General features: G+C 42.0%; 2 protein-coding genes across 3 annotated transcripts in view; both read right to left on the minus strand.

The window, feature by feature from the left end:
• The window catches only part of ak8 (adenylate kinase 8), a 175,881-nt gene that overhangs the window by 65,572 nt on the left and 84,740 nt on the right, over window positions 1-25,569 (minus strand). For both annotated transcript variants that reach the window (XM_051931801.1, XM_028808573.2), the window contains exon 10: window positions 4,526-4,657. In XM_051931801.1, coding sequence (XP_051787761.1) covers window positions 4,526-4,657 — 132 coding nt within the window. The remainder of the gene's footprint in view (window positions 1-4,525; window positions 4,658-25,569) is intronic.
• Window positions 1-25,569, minus strand: part of LOC114656939 (hamartin-like) — a 180,543-nt gene that overhangs the window by 22,965 nt on the left and 132,009 nt on the right. The gene's annotated exons all lie outside the window — the stretch shown is intronic.

Raw genomic sequence — 25,569 nt, forward strand, 5'->3', positions numbered from 1 at the left:
CTGTTGTGTCCTGGAGTGGCAGATCTTCAATTTTAAATTGTAGACCTCTTTGGTCTCTCTAATAAATCTCTCCATAAGCTTCAGCTGGTCCAGAATTCTGCTGCTCGCATCATTACTCGAACCCCATCTGTTCACCATATTACTCAGCAGCTTCATTGGCTCCCGATTAAGTTTCAAATTGATTTTAAAATTCTGCTGTTAACATTTAAGGCCATTCATAACCTCGCCCCTCCATATCTGTCCGACCTTCTTCATGTTGCCATTCCCTCTTGTAACCTCAGATCCTCTTCCTCCATCCATTTGACCGTTCCTCTCGCTCGTCTAACCACCATGGGGAACGGAGCATACAACCGTTCTGCTCCCAAGCTCTGGAACTCACTACCTACTGAGCTTAGAAATATTGAATCATTTTCAAATGTAAACTTAAAACCCATCTGTTTAAAATGGCAATACAGTGGCTTTGTTTGGTTTTAATTTTTATATTTTCTGTATTTTCTGAAGATTTAAGTTTTGTTTATAATGTGTTTTTTTTATTTATTGTTTGTTCAGTGTCCTTGAATGCTTAGAAAGACGCCTCCTATAAATAAAATGTATTATTATTATTATTATTATTTTTATTATTATTATATTTTATTTTTTACTCAAACAACCAAGATGAACTTAACACTTACAGAGGCAATTAACATCAAAGCATCTTCGCTTTCTGAATTGCACCGGTAATAAATCGCTTTAAAACAGCTATGTAAACGAAGCAGAGGACCAGCAAACAGCTGTGATGTCTCGGACCGCGTTGATTACTTTATGGCTTAAGAACAGGAGATGCATAAAGAAATCCAAAACTTTCAGCAAAGACATATGGACAGCCAGCCAATCAAAGGTCCAAATCAAATATCATGTGTCCCAAAGCCCCACGTGGAATTTTAACATAAATATGGATTGTCTGACGCACCAAAAACGGTGATGACAAAGGGCACAGGAGAGGGTGAGGGCAACGACAGGAGAGGACACCGAGACACGTGACCGATTCATCTGAACGTCAGCGTAAGGATCTGATGAAGAACATCAACTGATTCATCATAAGCCACCCCAGGACAACTTCCAAAAAGGCTTGATATATGATACATATACAGTGCATCCGGAAAGTATTCACAACGCATCACTTTTTCCACATTTTGTTATGTTACAGCCTTACTCCAAAATGGATTAAATTCATTTTTTTCCTCAGAATTCTACACACAACATCCCATAATGACAACGTGAAAAAAGATTACTTGAGGTTTTTGCAAATTTATTAAAAATAAAAAAATTGAGAAAGCACATGTACATAAGTATTCACAGCCTTTGCCATGAAGCTCGAAATTGAGCTCAGGTCCATCCTGTTTCCCCTGATCATCCTTGAGATGTTTCTGCAGCTTCATTGGAGTCCACCTGTGGTAAATTCAGTTGACTGGACATGATTTGGAAAGGCACACACCTGTCTATAGAAGGTCCCACAGTTGACAGTTCATGTCAGAGCACAAACCAAGAATGAAGTCAAAGGAATTGTCTGTAGACCTCCGAGACAGGATTGTCTCGAGGCACAAATCTGGGGAAGGTTACAGAAACATTGCTGCTGCTTTGAAGGTCCCAATGAGCACAGTGGCCTCCATCATCCATAAATGGAAGAAGTTTGAAACCACCAGGACTCTTCCTAGAGCTGGCTGGCCATCTAAACTGAGCGATCGGGGGAGAAGGGCCTTAGTCAGGGAGGTGACCAAGAACCCGATGGTCACTCTGTCAGAGCTCCAGAGGTCCTCTGTGGAGAGAGGAGAACCTTCCAGATGGACAACCATCTCTGCAGCAATCCACCAATCAGGCCTGTATGGTAGAGTGGCCAGACGGAAGCCACTCCTTAGTAAAAGGCACATGGCAGCCCGCCTGGAGTTTCCCAAAAGGCACCTGAAGGACTCTCAGACCATGAGAAAGAAAATTCTCTGGTCTGATGAGACAAAGACTGAACTCTTTGGTGTGAATGCCAGGTGTCATGTTTGGAGGAAACCAGGCACCGCTCATCACCAGGCCAATACCAAACCTACAGTGAAGCATGGTGGTGGCAGCATCATGCTGTGGGGATGTTTTTCAGCGGCAGGGACTGGGAGACTAGTCAGGATAAAGGGAAAGATGACTGCAGCAATGTACAGAGACATCCTGGATGAAAACCTGCTCCGGAGCGCTCCTTGAGTGGCCCAGCCAGAGCCCAGACTTGAATCCAATTGAACATCTCTGGAGAGATCTTAAAATAGCTGTGCACCGACGCTTCCCATCCAACCTGATGGAGCTTGAGAGGTGCTGCAAAGAGGAATGGGCGAAACTGGCCAAGGATAGGTGTGCCAAGCTTGTGGCATCATATTCAACAAGACTTGAGGCTGTAATTGCTGCCAAAGGGGCATCGACAAAGTATTGAGCAAAGGCTGTGAATACTTATGTACATGTGCTTTCTCAGTTTTTGTATTTTTAATAAATTTGCAAAAATCTCAAGTAAACTTTTTTCACGTTGTCATTATGGGGTGTTGTGTGTAGAATTCTGAGGAAAAAAATGAATTTAATCCATTTTGGAATAAGGCTGTAACATAACAAAATGTGCAAAAAGTGATGCGCTGTGAATACTTTCTGGATGCACTGTATGAGAAAAGGAACAGCAGAACTAACTCTACAAGAGGGGACAAGAAAACTGGACATGAATTGGGTTGAGAGGACTTAACACATGAGAAGTGAAAGACTTGGGGACAAACACACCAGGGAGAGATGATAGAAAATCAACTGGAGACACGGATAGGAGAGAAGTATAAAAGTGCAGGGGGTAGAGAAAACATTTAAAGATCTTTGGGACTGTCAGACTGTGAAGAAAGGGAAGCAAAGTTTATCATCCAGATGGTTGTGATGCTGAGAAAAAGAGATGGAAAGGTGGGATCAGACTGGAGTGACCTGTGGCTGAGGAGGCCGAGATAGAGAGATGTACGTTAAGATCTGGTAGAGAGGAGGAGTGATTTTTGAGGATACTGGGGAAAGACAGCAGAAGGGAATTCAAGAGTTGAGAGTGAGGAAGGATCTCTACATATTGTGATGGTTAAAACTGACAGGCAAAACCTCAGAGAACTAGGACAAGTTTAAACCATCTCATTTTACCAGATCTGAAGAACAAAGTAAGGAAACCTGATGGTGGGGAACCCTGAAGGATGTGAAGTCTGTAATTGTACCAACTGAGCATAGTTGTGAATTTCCCCTTGGGATTATAAGAGCTGTTCGGTCCCTGTACAACCAGTGTCAGAGCTTGGTCCGCATTGCCGGCAGTAAGTCGAACCCATTTCCAGTGAGAGTTGGACTCAGCCAGGGCTGTCCATTGTCACTGATTCTGTTCATAACTTTTATGGACAGAATTTCTAGGCGCAGCCAGGGTGTTGAGGGGGTCTGGTTTGGTGGACTCAGGATTGGGTCACTGCTTTTTGCAGATGATGTTGTCCTGTTTGCTTCATCAGGCCGTGATCTTCAGCTCTCTCTGGATTCGCAGCTGAGTGTGAAGCGGCTGGGATGGGAATCAGCACCTCCAAATCTGAGATCATGGTCCTCAGCCGGAAAAGGGTGGAGTGCCCTCTCAGGGTTGGGAGCGAGATCCTGCCTCAAGTGGAGGAGTTCAAGTATCTCGGGGTCTTGTTCACGAGTGAGGGAAGAATGGAGCATGAGATCGACAGGCGGATCGGTGCAGCGTCCACAGTGATGAGGGCTGTGCATCGGTCTGTCATGGTGAAAAAAGGAGCTGAGCCGTAAGGCAAAGCTCTCAATTTACCAGTCGATCTATGTTCCTACCCTCACCTATGGTCATGAACTATGGGTAGTGACCGAAAGAACGAGATCGCGAATACAAGCGGCTGAAATGAGTTTCCTCCACAGGGTGTCTGGGCTCTCCCTTAAAGATAGGGTGAGAAGCTCAGTCATCCGGGAGGGGCTCAGAGTAGAGCCGCTGCTCCTCCGCATCGAGAGGAGTCAGATGAGGTGGCTCGGGCGTCTGATCAGGATGCCTCCTGGACGCCTCCCTGGTGAGGTGTTCTGGACACGTCTAACCGGGAGGAGGCCCTGGGGAAGACCCAGGACACGTTGGAGGGACTATGTCTCCTGGCTGGCCTGGGAACGCCTTGGGATTCTCCCGGAAGAACTAGAAGAAGTGGCCGGGGAGAGGGAAGTCTGGGCATCTCTGCTCAAGCTGCTGCCCCTGCGACCCGATCTCGGATAAGTGGAAGAGGATGGATGGATGGATGGATTAATAAAGTATCTATCTATCTATCTATCTATCTAGTAGGTTTTTTCATTGAAACTCTTTAACATCCCAAAACCTAACAGGATGTTGAAGTTGAGGAGATGACAAACATGGACTGCTTGTTCGGAAGATCAACACTTTAACTCAGTGAACGTTTACAAATCTGAGCAGAAAAAGCTTTAAAGGATTTATTAATGAAATGGACAGAAAAACAACCAAACGAGTACGACTTACTGTTGACAATGTTGTACTTCTGGGAAATCAGCTCTGCCTGCAGACTCTTGCCGCTGCCCGGTGGTCCAAAGAGAAGAATACGTGGAGTAAATGGAGCAACAGATCGATGTCGAGAAAGCACAAACGTCAGCACTGCGGAGAAAGTTACAAAAACACAGGAAGAGAATGAGAGATCATTTAATAGCACAGAATTGGGGCGAATGCTGGATTGTTAGAAGTGCTCAAGTGAAGACTGAAAGCACCAACGTTTTGGAACGATTTAAAACTCATTTTTCTCGTACTGTATGTGAGGGTTTTCATTTTGCAATCCTCCTGACTACTGCTTGAGGTCTATAGATGGTCGGCGGACAGACGACACTTCGAGATACACTGCTGCGAGTTTCAGACCTCGTTTGCATGGAACCATTTAGCTAACATAAGCTACCCTGTTAGCTGCCTACATGAACGCACTCGTCACCCGTCATCGGCGAGATCAGCCATCACCTAACATGTGCAGACATCTGGAGCTTCGTCTATTGGCGGTAAATATTTTTTTTACATTGAAGGCGTTTCATCAGCATGCATTTGTTTTTTTTTTATTTCAATATTCATCTTTTCGACTTTGAAAATTTGTTAATGATGTTAATTTGGCGCACACACCCACATCAAGTCAAGGTTTGAAGGTCCCTCAAGTCCTCCTGTCCATCACACTACTTGATCACTTAGTCCACATGTCTGTGCTTCTTGGTGTAAAGAAAAACTTGTAATGTTTGTGTGAAATTTACACCTAACAAGTTTCTAGTTTCCCGTGTTCCTGATGAACTCATTTTAAAGTCATTTTTAACTCCCGTCATCATTTTAAACACGTCAGTCAGGTCTCCTTATCATCTCCTTTAAAGGCTCAGCTCTTTAAATCTTTCCTCATAACTCATCCCCTGTAGCCCTGGAGTCAGCCCAGTTGCTCTTCTCTGGACTTCTTCTTGTGTGGCTATGTTCTTTTTGTAGCCTGGAGACCAAAACTGCCCCATATGAGGCCTCACCAGTGCATTATAAAGCTTCCTGGACTCCACACAGCAAGGCGCTATATAACCTGACATTCTGTTAGCCTTCTTAATTGCTTCTGAACACTGTCTGGTAGATGATAGTGAGGAGTCTACTATGACTCCTAAATCCTTCTCTTATGGTGTACTTTGACTTTCAGACCTCCCGTTGTGTATTCAAACCTCCCACCTGTAATTCTTTACATTTACGGACATTAAATGTCATCGTCCACAAATCTGCCCAAGCTTGTCTGCTGTCCAAGTCCCTCTGTGATGATTCAACAGATTTGAGATGATCTGCCAATCCACTGAACTTCCACACTTCACCAGCTTGTAATTTATATTCCTATCCAAATCCTTAATATACAGTTAGGTCCATAAATATTTGGACAGAGACAACTTTTTTCTCATTTTGGTTCTGTACATTACCACAATGAATTTTAAATGAAACAACTCAGATGCCAGATGAAGTGCAGACTTTCAGCTTTAATTCAGTGGGGTGAACAAAACGATTGCTTAAAAATGTGAGGCAACTAAAGCATTTTTTTAACACAATCCCTTCATTTCAGGGGCTCAAAAGTAATTGGACAATTGACTCAGAAGGCTATTTCATGGGCAGATGTGGACAAGTCCGTCGTTATGTCATTATCAATTAAGCAGATAAAAGGCCTGGAGTTGATCTGAGGTGTGGTGCTTGCATGTGGAAGATTTTGCTGTGAACAGACAACATGCGGTCAAAGGAGCTCTCCATGCAGGTGAAAGTAGCCATCCTTAAGCTGCGAAAACAGAAAAAACCCATCCGAGAAATTGCTACAATATTACGAGTGGCAAAATCTACAGTTTGGTACATCCTGAGAAAGAAAGCAAGCACTGGTGAACTCAGCAACGCAAAAAAGACCTGGACGTCCACGGAAGACAACAGTGGTGGATGATCGCAGAATCATTTCCATGGTGAAGAGAAACCCCTTCACAACAGCCAACCAAGTGAACAACACTCTCCAGGGGGTCGGCGTATCGATATCCAAGTCTACCATAAAGAGAAGACTGCATGAATGTAAATACAGAGAGTGCACTGCAAGGTGCAAGTCACTCATAAGCCTCAAGAATAGAAAGGCTAGATTGGACTTTGCTAAAGAACATCTCAAAAAGCCAGCACAGTTCTGGAAAAACATTCTTTGGACAGATGAAACCAAGATCAACCTCTACCAGAATGATGGCAGGAAAAAAGTATGGAGAAGGCGTGGAACAGCTCATTATCTAAAGCATAGCACATCATCTGTAAAACACGGTGGAGGCCGTGTGATGGCTTGGGCGTGCATGGCTGCCAGTGGCACTTGGACACTCGTGTTTATTGATGATGTGACACAGGACAGAAGCAGACGAATGAATTCTGAGGTGTTCAGAGACATACTGTCTGCTCAAATCCAGCTAAATGCAGTGAAATTGATTCATGATACAGATGGACAATGACCCAAAACATACAGCCAAAGCAACCCAGGAGTTTATTAAAGCAAAGAAGTGGAAAATTCTTGAATGGCCAAGTCAGTCACCTGATCTTAACTCAATTGAGCAGGCATTTCACTTGTTGAAGACTAAACTTCTGACAGAAAGGCCCACAAACAAACAGCAACTGAAAGCCGCTGCAGTAAAGGCCTGGCAGAGCATTAAAAAGGAGGAAACCCAACATCTGGTGATGTCCAGGAGTTCAAGACTTCAGGCTGTCATTGCCAGCAAAGGGTTTTCAACCAAGAATTAGAAATGAACATTTTATTTCCAGTTAATTACTTTCGAGCCCCTGAAATGAAGGGATTGTGTTCAAAAAATGCTTTAGTTGCCTCACATTTTTATGCAATCGTTTTGTTCACCCCACTGAATTAAAGCTGAAAGTCTGCACTTCAACTGCATCGGAGTTGTTTCATTTAAAATTCATTGTGGTAATGTACAGAACCAAAATTAGAACAAAGTGGTCTGTCCAAATATTTATGGACCTAACTGTATATTAAAAATAGCAATGGCCCCAGCACTGCCCCCTGCTGGACACCACTCTTAATGTCAGCCAATTCTGATCAGGTTCCTCGCACCATCACCCCTGCTATTTTAGCATTCAAAGAGTTTACTTTATTCAGGACCTTTCAGAAGTAATAACAGTTCAAAATGCTTCATATGTACAGTTTATTAAAATATACCATACATGCTACTTTGGTTAGTGTGCTATAAAATGTTTCAGGATGCCAGAGGCGGGTTTGGACTCCACTGTGTTGTGACTTTGACAAAGAAATCTCCCTAAAGTGAAAGAAGTGACAGAGAAATGCAGGAGTGGCTACACAAGGCTCTTCAGATTACCGCACAAGTTACTACAAACTTGGAAAATCAAAAAGAGCAGCAGAAAGAAGAGCGGCTGAAACCACAATGAAAAGAAACTGGCAGCAAAACAATCCCACAGTATTCTTTACAGCACATTTACGACACCGAGATAACGATGTGAGGTCTTCTGGTGACCGCGACAGACAGCGGATGTGAAAGTCGTCTCCTCGCTCTGCCAGGAACTTGCTGATTAGCGTTGTTCTAGAGTTAAGAAATGCGCCCACAGTGCCTGCCACACTTCTGCGTGCCGCAAAGGAGGGGGATGAGGGATCGTCCTTCATTATTTCTTTACAGCAATGACAGTTGTGTCAATGCCGATGTCTCATTTCATTTAGTTGGACCCCTTAAAGCAGAGCAGGTTTGTTGGATCACAGAGGAAGTGGAAGGGACTGCGGTCAAAGGGGAACGACGATCTCTGAAAGCACAGCATTCAGCAAGGGCCTCATGGCGGGGGGATAAAACATCATTTATGCTAATGAATTAAATACAGAATAATGAGCCCCCCGTAAAGATGTACGCCTGGTTCAGTTCATGTATAAAAGAACACGGAGTATTCTTCATCGGTAAAATAACAACACCGGCACCAAGCACAGAAAGCAGCACAAGGTCACTTCAGCACTCGGAAGGAGAGGAGCTGGACGTGGAATTTGTGTTTTTATATTTGACATTCTGATGTCTGAGTTTAAGGCTGAAAATGTAATTAGGAATTACCGCCCAGAACAGAAGAGTCAGGAGTCGGCATTAGCGGTTTATGTACGCCATACAGTTGTTTGCTTGCTGTGAAATGAGCACAGAAGTGAAACATCCACTTTCATGTCTACACACTCTAATGGCCACATGGGCTGAGCACAGACATGACATGTCTACATAATTGAGTGACCACCTTGGCCTAGCGCAGAAGTGACACGTCTACATAATCTAATGACCACACTGGCTAAGCACAAAAGTGACATGTCCACTTTCATGTCTACATACTCTAATGGCCACATTGGCCTAACACAGAAGTGATATGTCTACATAATTGAATGACCACATTGGCTGACCACAGGAGTGACAAGTCTACATAATCTAATGACTACACTGGCTGAGCACAAAAGTGACACATATACATAATCTAATGACCATATTGTCTGAGCACAGAAATGACACATCTACATAATTTATTGACCATATTGGCAGAGCGCACAAGTGGCATGTCCACTTTCATGTCTACATACTCTACTGACCACATTGGCCTACCATAGAAGTGATATGTCTACATAATTGAGTGACCACCTTGGCTGACCAGAGAAGTGACATGTCTGCATAATCTAATGAGTACATTGGCAGAGCACAGAAGTGACATGTCTACATAAATGAGTGACAACCTTGTCTGAGCTCAGAAGTGACACGTCTACACACTCTAAAGATCACATTGGCTGAGCACACAAGTGACATGTCTACATAATCTAATGAACACATTGGTAGAGCACACAAGTGACATGTCCACTTTCATGTCTACATACTCTAATGGCCACATTGGCCTAGCATAGAAGTGACATATATACATAATCTAATGACCATATTGGCTGACCACAGAAGTGACACGTCTACATAATCTAATGACCATGCTGGCTGAGCACAAAAGTGACATGTCCACTTTTATGTCTACATACTCTAATGGCCACATTGGCCTAGCATAGAAGTGATATGTCTACATAATTGAATGACCACCTTGGCTGACCAGAGAAGTGACATGTCTACATAATCGAGTGACCACCTTGTCTGAGCTCAGAAGTGACATATATACATAATCTAATGAACACATTGGCTGAGCACACAAGTGACATGTCTACATAATTGAGTGACCACATTGGCTGACCACAGAAGTGACATATCTACATAATCTAATGAACACATTGGCAGAGCACACAAGTGACATGTCCACTTTCATGTCTACATACTCTAATGACTACACTGGCCTAGCACAGAAGTGACATATATACATAATCTAATGACCATATTGTCTGAGCACAGAAATGACACATCTACATAATTTAGTGACCATATTGGCAGAGCACACACCTGACAAGTCCACTTTCATGTCTACATACTCTAGTAAACACATTGGCTTAGCACAGAAGTGATATGTCTACATAATTGAATGACCACATTGGCGGACCACAGAAGTGACATGTCTACATAATCTAATGACCACATTCTCCGAGCACACAAGTGACAGGTCCACTTTCACATCTACATACTCTACAGGCCACATTAGTTAAACTGGGCCACCTGAGTCAGTGTGTCCTGTGACGGAGGAGCAGTCCATCTTAGTTTGTTCTGACCTTGTGCCCATTGCTGGCTCCAGTTTCTTGAAACTTTAAACTGGATAATTAAAGTTAAAAAATAATCGAATGAGACTAAGCATGAAACCAGGTAACTAGGATGGCGTTATATAAAGTGCCAGTGGTAGAACCGCTGGTCAAAAACCTCCTTTAACAGATGGACCTCCCTTTTGGAGTAGCTCTTGCACACTGAGAGTGTAACTGATTCCAACAGGAACAGAACCTCCTAGTCCATCACAAGGCCGACAGACACTGCCACACAGGATCAGTTTAGGGGGATTTATCTCTTCAATAGAACTTCTGTGGGATGTGGAACAGTGAAGATCTAAAGTCTCGGAGACCCTGTCCACTCTACTATACTTCCTTAGTTTTCTCCTTTCGTCCATAGTACCCCATCATTTTCGACCCCAGAAAACAAAGACTTTTTAAAAATGCCCTCCAGAGTCATACACTTCTGAAAACGTAGCGTCAGTGTTTTGGTGTGAATGGGTGTAAACGTGTTGTCCCCAGGGGCACATTACGCTAATCACGCTCCGATTAAAACATAAGAAATTTGCCCAGTGAGAGGAGGCCATTCAGTCCATCAAGCCTCTCTGTTTAGCTAATAGCTCAGCTGTCCCAACATCTCCTCCAGATTCTTCTTAAAGGTTCTCAAGGTTTCCGCTTCAACTCCATGTCTCGGTAGTTTGTTTCTGAATCCCACATCTGTTTGTGTACAGAAACGCTTTCTGGCTTCTTGTCCTAAATGTACTTCCTCTTAGTTTCCATTGATGTTCTCGAGGATGTGACTCACCCTCAAGCTGAAGGAATTCTGCTTTATTGATGCTTTTCAAGATTTTGAAGACCTGGATTAGGTCTCCCCCCAGTCTCCTCTGCTCAGACTAAACGCGTATAATTCTCAGAGTCTGTCACAGTAGGATGTGTACTTCAGTTCCCATAATGCACCTGGTGGTTCTCCACTGCACAGCTTCAGGTGCTGCTATGTCTTTCTTGTAGTGTGGTGACCAGAACTGAATCATTCACTGACATTAAAGTTCATCTGCCCAACCCCTCTGAGATGATTCAATAGATTTGAGATGATCTGGCACACTTCACCAGCTTGTTATTTATATTTCTATCCAAATCCTAAAGACATATTAAAAATAGCAACAGCCCTAGCACTGCCCCCTGCTGGTCACCACTCTTAACTTCACCCAATTCTGAACAGGTTCCTCACATCATCACCCTCTGCTTGCTATGTCTGAGCCAATTCTGCACCCATCTACACACCACATCCTGAACTGGCACCTCTTTTAGTTTGATGCCCAGCCTCTCATGTGGCACCTCATCAAAGTCTTTGTGAAAGTCCAGATAAATAATCTCATGAGCTCCTCTGTGATCGTATTCTTTTTTTGCTTCCTCATAGAATTCCAGCGTGTTGGTAAAACACGACCTCCCGCTTCTGTTCACTAATACTGATGTTCTCACCATGTGCTGCTCAATCTTATCCTTAATAATTCCTTCCTTTAATTTTCCTCTGATGCATGTTAAGCTTACTGACTTGTAGTTGCTTGGATCTGCCTGGTCAACCTTTTCATATAACGGAATAATATTTGCCATTTTCCAGTCTTTTGGAATCTCTCCAGCACACAGTGACTTCCTAAAAATATTATCTGTGTGTGGGGTATTGGTGGTGTTTGCAGATGTTAGTGGATGGGGTGGGTACTGGTGGACAAAGGGGTCATCTCAATGCAACCTCGGAGTTTATGTTGTGGGGAATAACTGAGGTACCTGGATGAATGGGATGTAAAGAAATGGTGTGCATGCTGCGAGTCCAAGTTGTGAAATGTTATTGGATTTCTTTGTTGGTCACGGATTGTCCAGAACACAAGACAGCTCAGAAGTACGCTTGGCACCAGAGTGTCTGTCAGGACCAAAGGTCAACTTAGCAGCCTCTCCATCTGATCCGAGAACGTGTTTGTTGTGAATCTCAAGAGTTCCCAAGCACAAAGTCCCAAAAACTTCCAAAGATGCCCACTCAAGGGAGAAAGCATCAAATCCAACTGGTAATAAGGGCGAAGACAGAATCTTTAAAAATGGCAAAAAGATTTATTCTTCAAACAAACAAAAAAAAATGCTCCGTGGAGCACAAAATGAAAAAAGGTATTGCCTGAAATGGCAACGGGAAACAATACTGAATCACAAATCTAAGATGAAGCAAGAGGGTCAAACATCCAGGAACACACACAAAACACAAGAAATCAGAGACGAAGACTCGCCACACTATTGAGCGCATTCAAAATGAACCGCAAGGGACTGTGGGATGCCTGACCTCCTCAAGGACCACCCACAAAACACATGTATATATGTGACACATATACAGTATACTGTGATGCTCAAGGGCACGTACAGCCGCCCTATCCCGGACACGGGCAGGCAGGACACGACTTTGCCACACAGCACACTGCTTATTTATATAAAGACAGTCCAGCACCAGCCAATACCACAGTCCTTTGGCCTCCATTCCTCCTCCACAGGTTAGTCTTCCTCCTCCCGACTAAGGCCCTTGAGTGGTGGTGACTGGCCGCCCAACGAGCTTCTTCTGGCAGCACTTTTGGTTGTGGCAGAAATGCCACCAAATAGGGCCCTACAAGTGTCCAGGTGCCCCCAGGATCATGACCCATGGCCCTGTTGGAAGCCAAGGGGGCTGCCCTCTGCTGGACCGGGGGAGGAAATGTCGTGGAAATGCCGTCTCCCTCGGTCCTTCCACTGTCAAGACATCCCAGCCAGGTAAGGGTCCTGGCTGTCCACCACTACATATATAGTGGTGGATGGCCAGGGCCCTTATCCAACCAGGACACCCCAGCAGTACATATTATTTAATAATATTATTGTATAATATTTCTTATATAAATAATTGACCAAAAAATGAACAAAGGGGACATAAACCTAGCATTTGAGCCTCAAGCCAGATGAGGAACCCTGGGTGAAATATAATAGGGTGCTCTGGGCATCCTTCAGATGAGGGCTGCTCTGCTATCAAAAGACCACCACCTGGTGTTGAGAGGACTCAAAGGGTTGCAGCTACAAAGTCTTTTAGCTAGACATTACGCGACTTACCGGAATGTGCCACCGTGCTGCACCGAGACAAAAACAGAGATTGCCCAAACGGCGAGGAGCACAAATTCAGCATTTTCACAACGTACTGCAACTGTCATAGCTGACACCTCTGAATATCACAGCCAAATCCAAATATCAATATCCACATCTCCACAAAGTGGAAAAGAAACACGAAAGCCTGCTGCCCAACACACATCCCGCTGCCTGTGCCCCATGGCGTCCGTGCTTTCATTTGGCCTGTGGCTCTGTGGCAACTGCAATGCAATTACTGCACAGCCTCGCGGTTTACTTCAGATTGTGATTCTGTCTCTGCCGCTCATTAGCGTCCGTCTCCTTTCTCTTTCTAAATCAGAATTCCACACAAAGTAACTTGGTTTTTAAAAATCAGAGCTGATCCATTAATTATGAAAGCCAAACTGCTTGTTCCTGAGGAACAATCGCTTGGATCCTGACCTCCTTATGCAGGTTAACAGCTGTTTACAGCTGGAATCCTCTGCAACAATGCGGTCCACAACACGATCGCACCGCAATTAACCACAGGCTAATCATAACTAATGACTCCCACCATGGCCGGCGCCAAACACTCGACCGACCGTACGCCACGACATCTCTGACGGCTGCCGCCGGAAACGGCAAAGCACAGAAAATGAGGGGAGGGAATGCAAAGGGCTTGGCGACGACTAATCAAAGCGCATTTTTAATTAGCAATAATCAATATTCAGCACAGCGACTTTATTGCATTTTGTATTTCAATAAAAAATCATGAATTGTTAATGAAGAAATAGGAAAAAAAATATTTTCTTCATTTAAGGCAATCAAGTAAATCAGCGGTGATTAATTATAAATCGCACCATTATGGAATGGCCCCAAACCTCATGCTTGCAAATATCAGAAAAAACATGAAGCTTGTTAAAATAAAAATGAGCTGGCTTTGGCTGAAAAATATATTCATTATATTATATTATATTATATATATATATATATATAAGTGTTTATATGAATGATGAGAGTCAATGCATGGGGCCTCAAACTGAAGTATGGCATACAGTAGATAGCAGAGCACCATCAGAAAAGGACTGAACGGCACTTTAAATGGTGAGCAGTGCAGTGAAGAAAGAAAGAAAGAAAGGAGATATCTAATAGACAGATGTGAAAGGCACTACATAATTAATAGATAGATATGAAAGGCACTATATAATAGACAGACAGACAGACAGACAGAGATAGATAGATATGAAAGGCACTATATCCCATTGCCAGATGGTGTTTTTTTTTTTTTACGAATCCCATACCAAATTTCACATAAGATTTGTCATTCCAACAGATGGCACATCACAAAACACATTATCACAAATGTTTGTGACGCACCATCAGTTTGAATCACAAGTACAATTTTTTTTACTGCAAATATTTGTGAAGTGCCATCTGTTGGAATTACAAATGCAATTCACATGTCACTGTTATATTCCATTTGGTATGGGATTCATAAAAGCGGTTTTAATGTTTGTGATGCTCAATCTGTAGAAATGACAAATCCACTGAATTTTATTACAGCACATATTTCTGATGTGCCATCTGTTAGAATGACAAATTTTATATGAAATTTGGTATGGGATTTGTAAAATGTGTTAATGTTTGTGATGCACCAACTATTGGAATTACAAATGCAATGCATATGTCTATGTTATATGTCATCTGGCAATGGGATCTGTAAAAGTGGCTTTAATAAGTAGTGTTAATTTGACTGTTAAAATGACTCTGTTAAATGTCATTTAGTATGGGATTCATAAAAGCAGTGTTAATGCTTGTGATGCGTCATCTGTTGAAGTGACAAATGCAAGGCATTTGTCTCTGTTGTATGCTATTTGGTATGGGATTTATAAAAGCAGTGTTAATGGTTGTGATGCTCCACCTGTAGAAATGCAATGCATTTTATTACTACAACTTTCTGACGTGCCATCTGTTAGAATGTCAAATTTTATAAGAAATTTGGTATGGGATTCGTAAAGACAGTATTAACATTTTAGATGCGCCATCTGTTGGAATGACAAATGCAATGAATAGGACTCTTTTATATGCCATCTGGGAAGGGATTTCTAAAAGCAGTATTAATGTTTGTGATGCTCCATCTGTTGAAATGAGAAATGCAATGCATTTTACTACTACAAATGTGTGTGATTTCCAATCTGATGGAAGGACAAATGCAATGCATATGTCTCTGTTTTCTGCGTTGGGTTGGCACCCTGCCTGGGATTGGTTCCTGCCTTGTGCCCTGTGTTGGCTGGGATTGGCTCCAGCAGACCCCCGTGACCCTGTGTTCAGATTCAGCGGGTTGGAAAATGGATGGATGTCTCTGTTATATTCCATTTGACATGGAATTAATAATAGCTGTACTAATGTTTGTGATGCTCCATTTGTTGGAATGACAAATGCAAGGCATGTGTTTTATATTCCATTTGGTATGGGATTCGTAAATGCAGTGTTAATGTTTGTGATGTGCCATCTGTTGGCATGACAAATGCAATGCATATGTCTCTGTTACATGCAATTTGGTGTGGGATTCATTAAAGCAGCGTCAATGTTTGTGATGCATCCGACAGAGCAGAAAAAACAATAAACCAGCCAATTTTGATGAAAAACACCACTGAGCACAGCAAACTTGCCAATTCTTCTCACCCACTTTCTCCAAAATAACATTCAGCTGACGACGGCTGAAGTGCCAACTCTGTAGCACACTACTTGATCATTTATTCTGCGTGTGTGTGGTTTGTGGTGTGAGGATATCTACGGACACAAGGCTCCCTTTTATTACAAGCAGCATGTGAACACAGAACTTGAGTTGGTCTTGTAACACAGGAATAACTAAGAGTGTCGTCTATAAACTTTACTACAAAACGTACAGAGATTTGTAATTCTTTGTTTTCCAACTAAAAGCATCCTCATTGAATGGTGGCTGGTAACGTGCTCAGTCTCAAACTCCTGTAGGCGTACTGAAGTTCAATAAATATTCAATATGTCCCTGTAGTCTGTGTATTCAGTGAGCTTTGCACTCATATACATAACCTGCTTATGAAATGTATATTATTTGTACTTACTATTTTTATTATGTTACTTTGCTTGCTTTTATTTGTTATATATTATACAGTTTTCCTTTTTGCTTTCATTCTATCAGTTTGTAAGGAAAGTACTTCTTGTGCTCTGACAGGAGAAGCGCCATGAAAGTTTTTTTTACCCCCAAGAGATTTCTAGCAAAATGAGGCACAGCTCCTAGTTAAACACGGAATCATTTTTGTTTGCCAGAAGAATATGATCTTAAAATTCATAAACAGAGTAACCGCAGCTTGGCACTTGATTAGGTTCAGAAGCACTGGAGTACAACCATCGCTGACCTGCTCACTTCGGAGCTGCAGGCCCTCAATTTGTCTTCCATCTTGCAAACTTCTGCCTGCTGCGGTTGTGATGATGAGCATCTGCAATGTTCTGCTTAAAGGAGTCCCGCCACTCATCTCTTGAAGCACTTTGTGATGATTGGACTCAGTGCCACCGGTCTGTGGTCATTCAGAGTCCACCTTCCTCTTGTTTGGCAGAAGGGGAAATGTGTCCCTTTGAAGTAGACGGCGACCACAGACTGTCTAAGCAAAATATTAAAGATGTCAGCTAAGTGACTGCTAAAAGATTTTAAAATGTGCCCTGGAATTCCATTCACACCTGATGTCTTATGGAGAATAAAGGGCAAGTTTGGTATTTTTCAAGTTGAACTTCACTAATGCGCAATACACACATCTGCCACGTGAAACTGTGTTCTAAAGTTAAGCATATTTTATACATTTTTTAAAATATTTTGCACATAGCACCACCTGAAAATAAAAGCATAAAAACTTACCAAATACAGTACATCCGTTTTCTCAAGCCAAGAAAGTGGTCAAGTATTGATCTGCGTCTTGCAATTATGCACATGTTGTAAAGCAGTTCATACAGGCCATGTTTAAAGAAAAGACACCAAGATTCAGCCATTTGAAAGGAAGACCAGCTGTGCACCCTACCTCAGCGTTTATCTTATTCTGCAATAACCTTTTACACCACCGGGGGGCGAAGTTTCCTCTTGAAGAACAAAATCCCAGTAAACTGATCATGTCATGTCATTGGTTACGATTTAATTTAATTCTGTATTTATGTGCGAACTCACACAAGAGAATGGAAAATGTAACACAGCACCATAAATATGCAATAATAATAATAATCTGTAAATATGGTTATTTACAGATCCCTTTTGTAAAATGTCACAAACGTGTCGAAAACTCGGATAGCACGTTTAGTTTTATCGAAACTTAGAGGACATATTTAGTGCGTTTTTAGGGTTTTCTGGTGGTGTTTCGTATCCCATTGTCTCTGTTGCAAAGTGCCAGTGTGGACAACATATTTTTAAAAATATCTTTTTATATTTTTTAATTTTATTTAGTGTATGTATATTATATATATATACATATACATATTATATACATATATATATACATATATATACATACATACATACATATACATATATATATATATATATATATACACATATATATATATATATATATATATATATATATATATATATATATATATATATATATATATATATATACACATATACACACACACACACACACTACCAACCCCCAGTTGTGGCCAGAATATTAGTAAAATCTGTAAATGTACAAAAGAAAAATGAGTCAAAATCATGAAATTCTATAAATATGTAAAAGACAAATAAATGATTATTTAAACAGGGTAAAAATCATGAAACGAGAATAAAATATTTACTCTCTTACCGACTGGAGTATTCCAGTTAAACAGAGGTCCACTATGCTCAATGAGTATTTATAAGAGACTAAATAAATGATCCATTCTTTTTAACTGACATTCTTATAGATAAAATAACTTTAAAAAATGACTCATTTAAATAACAGGAAAAATCACGTGAAAACTAAAGTGGTATGCAATGGGTCAACGTAACTCGACCTTCAGCTAACTAAATCACCTAAATACAAACATTGGTGTTATGAATAGATCTTTTTTTTAATAGTTTGTTCCTGTGAAAGACCATTTACTCAATCAAATATAAAAACCACAACATTCTTGATATTTTAGTTTATAATTTAAAAATGGCATAAGAATCTGAAAATCTTAACAACATCACATTAAAGTTCGATAAATTCTGAAAAGAATGATACCAAACATATATATGTAGGTTTTAAAATAAGCTGATTTAAAGCGTGACAAAAAACGTTGACATCATATCGTTGCACTTTTAGGCTTAGGATTATATATATATTTTGATATATCTATACTAATAAAAGGCAAAGCCCTCACTGACTGACTGACTGACTGACTCATCACTAATTCTCCAACTTCCCGTGTAGGTGGAAGGCTGAAATTCCTTACAGCTTACTTACAAAAGTTAGGCAGGTTTCATTTCGAAATTCAAAGTGTAACGGTCATAACTGGAACCTTTTTTTTGTCCATATACTGTAATGGACTGCAGCTCGCTGGCTGTGGGAGGCGGAGTTGCGTATCGCATCATCACGCCTCCCACGTAATCACGTGAACTGACTGTGAATGCAGTACGTAGAAAACAAGGAAGAGCCCCAAAGAGCGCTGAAGAAAACATTCATTACACAATTGAGAAGGCAGCGAAACAATAAGAAGCGAGCGAGTGATGCATACAAGCATATTCATAAGTGCAGCTAAGGCGGAAACAAAGCACGGTGTAAACCGTAAGTTTAAATTAAGTTTGGCAAGATTGCTTTTCTCCTGTACAACTGTACATTGCATTCTCAACAGTAAGCTTGCACGACTTGGTCATATTACAACCGGAGTGCTGAACTGACAACGTGGTATACAAAGAGAACTATAACAATCGTAATAAACGAACAATAAAACAATACAGAACTGCTAAGCAAGGAGAAAGGATGGCCTTATATGGCATTCGTTTATAAAACAGCGGAGAGGCTGTGTAAAGGCAGCTTCACAAAAAAACAAATCCTTAACAAATTGTTATTGGTATATTTTCCCTCAATTTAAAAAAGGTTTTCTTTTCTTCTTAATTAAAATTTAAAAGCAATACTTCACCGCTGCGAAGCACGGAAATTTGGCTATATGCAGTGAGTGTGTACGCCTGATGAGCCCAGAATTAGAGCGAAACACGTGTCGCGTACTCTTTGCATTATTTGACAGTAAACTATTTTCAACCATTCTATGATCTGCTTCTCACAAATGACGGCACCGTGGTGGATGTTAGCCGACTTGCTGGCCAACCACAAGCGTTACCTGGTAGGTAACCACCCATACAATCAGATTGTGATTCAGACTATGAATGCCGTCAATATATATATATATATATATATATATATATATATATATATTTATATGTGCATATGTATATATATATATATATATATATATATATATATATATACATATAAATATGTACATATATATATGTGCATATGTATATATATATATATATATATATTTATATGTGCATATGTATATATATATATATATGTACATATTTATATGTATATATATGTACATATGTATATATATATGTAGATATGTAAATTTGTATATGTATATATATGTATATGTGGATGTGTATATGTATGTATATATATGTTTACATAACCTCTTTAACACACTACTTCTCCGCTGTGAAGCGCAGGTATTTTGCTAGCATATATATATGTTGTGATGGATGGCCGGCTAAATATTCCGCCCCACCCCTCCAGGCCGCCAGGTGCAGCTCTCCCAACAGCATGGAGGTTCTCCAAATTCCAGCAGGGCCTCATGGACCTTGTAGTTTGTATGTGCAGCCCTGCTGGATACCATGGGGGCCACCGGGAGTCGCTGTAGGGAGGCTGTCAGACTGTTATGTGCCCTATAACCTGGAAGTACGTCCTGGTCACATGAACAGGAGAAATGACGTACTTCCAGGTTGAAGAGAAGGACTTTTACCCTGACCTGGAAGTAATAAGGACTTGTGGACTGTTGGATAGGAACACCTCCGGGTCAGGGGGTATAAAAGGACTCTGGGAAAGCCCAGACACTGAGCTGAGCTGGGAGGAAGGGTGGCGAGGTGTCTGGGAGAGGAGGATTGGTATTGGATTAGAGAGCATTGATTATTATATGTGTAGTGTGGAGTGGAGGGTGCTTAGTGCACAGTATTATAATAAAATAAATAAGTCTTGGACTTTTACCTGGTGTTTGGCGTGGTACCTGAGGGTTCAAGAGGTCAATAACAGCCTCTACTGCTAGAATATACACACACACACACACACACACACACACACACATATATTTTATGCTTTATTTTCCAGTGGTGTTTTGTGCCCCCATTGTAATGTGGCAGTGTGGGCAAGATATTTTAAAAATATATTTTTTAACACATATGCTAAAATATATTTGAATACATTTACATATACATGACCAATCAAATTGCTCTGAGGGACAGGACACACACACACACACACACACGCACACACACACACGGGCATTTTATTATATAGTAAATCTATATACATCTATTACACATTCACAATTCTATAGATCAACCACGCATACAAATGTAACTTGGAAATATTAAAGCCCTTAAGATAGATTAAATGTGACCCAAAAGGTCTTTACACATCTCTATATATAGATTTATAAAATCCAACGTCCGTCTGTATATCTGTCCGCTTTTCACAAGAGAACTACTTAATGGATTTAGATCCGTTTTTTTCTAGAATTTGCTTGAACATTCTGTTTGATTTTGCGACTTCTCTCATCATACTAAGAATCACCACAGTTCACTTGTATGAGCGATATATTCGCATTAATCCGAGGCAGAGGCTGCGGGCCGAGGGGAGGGGGAAGCGTGACGTCAGGAGTAGTGAGCCAGGCAGGACCCTCCCTCACTGTCCTGTTTCACTACTTCGCCGACAGAGCCACGGGGCACACCTAGTATTACACTAAAAAGTCCTTATTTGAAAACACTATCTTAATGAAAGGATAAGTGTCCGTCTTGTGTGTCGATCCGATTGCCATGTCTCAGTCATTCCAACAGATGGCACATCACAAACATTTGCAGTAATGCATTTTATTACTACAAATGTCTGTGATGCACCATCTGTAGGAATGAAAAATGCACTGCATTTTATTACCACACACATTACAAATTACATTCCAATAGATGGTGCACTGCCAACATTAACACTGAGGTCTATTTCTACCTGTCTTAGAGGGGTAGTGTAAACAGTTAAATAAATAAGTCCCACTTTTTCACTAATGCTGGCAAAAAAAAAAAACTGAAATGAAAATATGAGATTGCAGGACTGGTTGGCACCAAAACAAGCAGCTCCTTTAGCCCCACTGAGCACACAGGTAACTCCACTCTGCAATCGACAGAGAAGACGAGACACCCCGTACGGCCGGACGTTGTGTTCACGATATGCTTGGCTTCAGTAGGTTAAGTCAAACGCACCTCCAAACTTCAGCTTTCACTGAAGTCTCACTTTTCCCAGGCCCTAAGAGACCGCGGCTGCACAGTTCGCCGGGTTGGCTCACTTGGCACAGTCCTTAGTGACGGCCGAAGCACCCCGTTGTGTATCGACTGAGTTAGCTTCACACTGAAAGAGGCTGCTGACTAAATAAACTTCTGCTTGAAGTTCAGAACTCTCTCCTGGAACTTAACTTTAATTCTCTGGACTTGACACTTCCTCTCAGAACTTCTAAATGCGTGTGCTGGCCCCTCTAGAAACTTCTCCATCTCTTTCTCCGTCTCCTCCTCCCTTTCTCCTTCCCATACACCTTTTCTCCATGACCTTTGACATTCCCTGCCATTCGCTACCATCCAGGCAAGTAAAATTTAATGAAAATAAGTTTTTACTTTTAATCTTGGAAAATTTTAAATACTATTAAATAATATTTTAACAACATTGCATAGGAAAATAATTCTAATCCATTCACATTTATCACAATTAGACATATGTGTGCTTGGTGTGTGGGTGTGTTTGTGTGTGTCCTGCGGTGGGTTGGCACCCTGCCCGAGATTGGTTCCTGCCTTGTGCCCTGTGTTGGCTGGGATTGGCTCCAGCAGACCCCCCGTGACCCTGTGTTCGGATTCAGCGGGTTGGAAAATGGATGGATGGATGGATATTGCTATCACTACCTCATATCTCAGTTTTTGAAACCTTGCACAGATCGGTCAGCGAACGTGTTGGTTTGTGAAGGGATATAAACAGCAAACCCGAAAAAAGTGAAAGTGGACGACACCTGAGCAGTAAATATCCCAGAGTGGGTGGGACGATTTTACGATTCATGCCCCACACAATAAAACACGCACACACCTCCACCTGTGCTTTCAGCTGACAGTTCGGTCGGATTCCCCTAGAAACGCCTTAAAGCCATAGGACAGCATCAGGGGTCTCAGCAGTCAACAACAGGTCTTTCCACGTAGCCAGCCTTGCTTGAATGGCATCTGATTTATGATCCAGTGACTGGCTGCCGTGTTTTACTCTCACTTGGACGCCTCCACTTGGTCTCCATTTCCCAGCTCACTTTGTTCCGTTTTTCTTAGCCAATTGCGTTGTCCAAAGTCAAATTCGGAATATTTGCTCTGATGTTGAAAAGGCCTGGCTAATCATAATTAAAAATCATTAAAACTGACAGCAAAACGACAAAAATGACGTTTAATATTTAAAAAATAAAAAAATCCGATGTCTGTGAGAAAAGCCTTGCAACACATCGCTACTCTGAAACGCCATGAGCTTCTCTATCTAGTAATACAACGAATATTCTGTGAAACGCCTCCATTTTAACACTTCTAATGACAAAATAAGATGCGATTGAGGGGTGTGCATCTCTTTGGACTAAGTGGAGTCACAATGACCGTCACCGCACTTCTTCTGGTCAAAAAGAACATAATGCAGCTCAATAAAAACTGAAAGCACAACCTCCTCAATACGACTCAAGTGCTAACAGGGAGAAACGAGTATCCACGCCCCAATTTACCGAGGTTCCACATTATCCGAGGCGAACCTGAAAATGTAATATGTTATTTTTCTTATCTCTCTATTATATAAAAAAAATCTTGGGACGCGACTTTTTTCCAGTGACGAGACTTGATCTTTTGAAGAGAGACACAGAGAGAGACGCTTTCACCTCCCGCGAGACAGGCACGTCACGTCATACTTACAACCTTTGGAAGCAAGTCCTGTGATACACATGCAGAGCAGGTTAGAGATAACGGAAGTAGGAAAATTCGAAAGTCTCACAAAAATGAGTAAAAAAAGATCACATTAGTACAAACAAAGGGGTCTAGGGTCGTCTGTACTCCAGAATGTTATGAAGAGTTATCCGATGAATTGCAGTTAATTGTAAAGTCCCTCTTTTCCATGAAAATGAACTTAATCTCAAACTCATTGACAATTTTGACTAAGAACGCAGCCATGAATAAAGAATGGGACCAAAACATCCTCCGAGAGCAACTTGTCGTGACCATCCAAGAACAGTTTGGTGACCAACAATGAACAATCCAGCATGACTGGGGCAAACAGAAAAACAAAGTGGCTCAGGGAACAAAACATCGAAATTTGGGGTCCACAGCCAGGAAACTCCCTGGAGAACTTGTGGTCAAGAGGTGGATGGACAAACAAAAACCCCCCAATTCTGATAAACTCCAAGCAATGATTCTGCAGGAATGGGCTGCCATCAGTCAGGATTGGGCCCAGAGGTTGATGGACAGACAGACAGAATTGCAGAGGTCTTAAAAAAGAAAGAAGGGCCAACACTGCAAATATGGACTCTTTGTCTAAACGTCATGTCATTGTCAATAAAAGCCTTTGTAACTTCTGAAATGCTTGTCGTTCTACTTCAGTACACCATAGAAACATCTAACACAAAGTTCTAAAAGCACGGAAGCAGCAAATGTTGTGAAAAGCAAGATTTGTGTCATTCTCAAAACATTTGGCCACAACTGTAAACGTCCGCAGCAAACGCTATCTGGACCCCGTATAGGCAAAAAACAAAAAAACAACTGACTGGCACAAATACTTTAATAGTGGCATATCCAGGCCTTTAATGACCTCTTGGGCACGGCCATCGGCAGCGTGTCTGTTTGCGAAGAGAGTGTCGACCTTACTTACCTTGGTAGTGACATTCATGTCTCTGGTGACTCTTCCTGTGAAGTCAGTAGATGGATTGGGAGAGCATGGGGGGGTCATGAGGTTTCTGGAAAGGGGTGTATGGCGCTCCTGGTATCTCTGCAAAAGGACGAAGGTCCAAGTCTTCAGAGTCCTGGTGCTTCCTGTCTTGCTATGCGGTTGCAAGACTGGACGCTAACCAGTGACCTGAGACGAAGACTGGACTCCTTTGGTACTTTGGTGTCTCTCCAGAAAATTCTTGGGTACAGTTGGTTTGACTTTGTGTTGCTCATGGAGTCCCGAATGGGGCACATTACCTGCATTGTGAGGGGCCGTCATTTACGGCACTATGCCCATGTGCTGCGTTTCCCTGAGGGTGATCCGGCTTGTAAGATCCTCTTGATGGGGACCCGAGTGGCTGGACCAGGCCAAGGGGTCACCCACGTAACACCTGGCTGCGGCAGATATGGGGTCATTTCCGGAGGGTCGGACTGGACCGCGTATCTGCCTGGGGGGTTGCCAACTGGGATCCTGAGCTGTTTTGACGTGTGGTGGGTGCAGCAACGCGCTGTACCAGTGCATGCACCCCAACTTGACTTGACTTGATATCTATTTGCATGTGCAATATTGTACTTAATATGAAACCCCTACAAGATCAGGGTAAGCTAAAGAGCACCGTGACCTAGAAGAAAGCACTGAGGAAGCAGCACAACACGGAGACGGGTCTAAATGCGGCCTCCAACCACAAGTGACAGGGGCACAGGAACAGGAAAAAAAAAAAAAAAAAAAGATTCAAGCCCTTCAGTCACAAACAGCTGTCAAGGGATGTTGTTCCAACTATGAAGGCCTCAGTGGCCTTAATTATACCTGCCCACTGCCCTGTCCTCAACTACACTGCGAAACTGTTAGCTCCTGGCTTTGCCTTGGGCAAGCCGGGCTGGAGAAGGAAAGTGAAGGGCTGCGGCAGAGAAGTGCACAAGAGCTCTGTCATTTCTTATTGGCCGTCAGCAAAGGCTGCTGACTTGATTTAGAGATCAGACGCCAAGTGACTCCGTCTCTCGTGC

Source organism: Erpetoichthys calabaricus, chromosome 9 (genome assembly GCF_900747795.2).
Source record: "Erpetoichthys calabaricus chromosome 9, fErpCal1.3, whole genome shotgun sequence".
Lineage (NCBI taxonomy): Eukaryota > Metazoa > Chordata > Cladistia > Polypteriformes > Polypteridae > Erpetoichthys > Erpetoichthys calabaricus.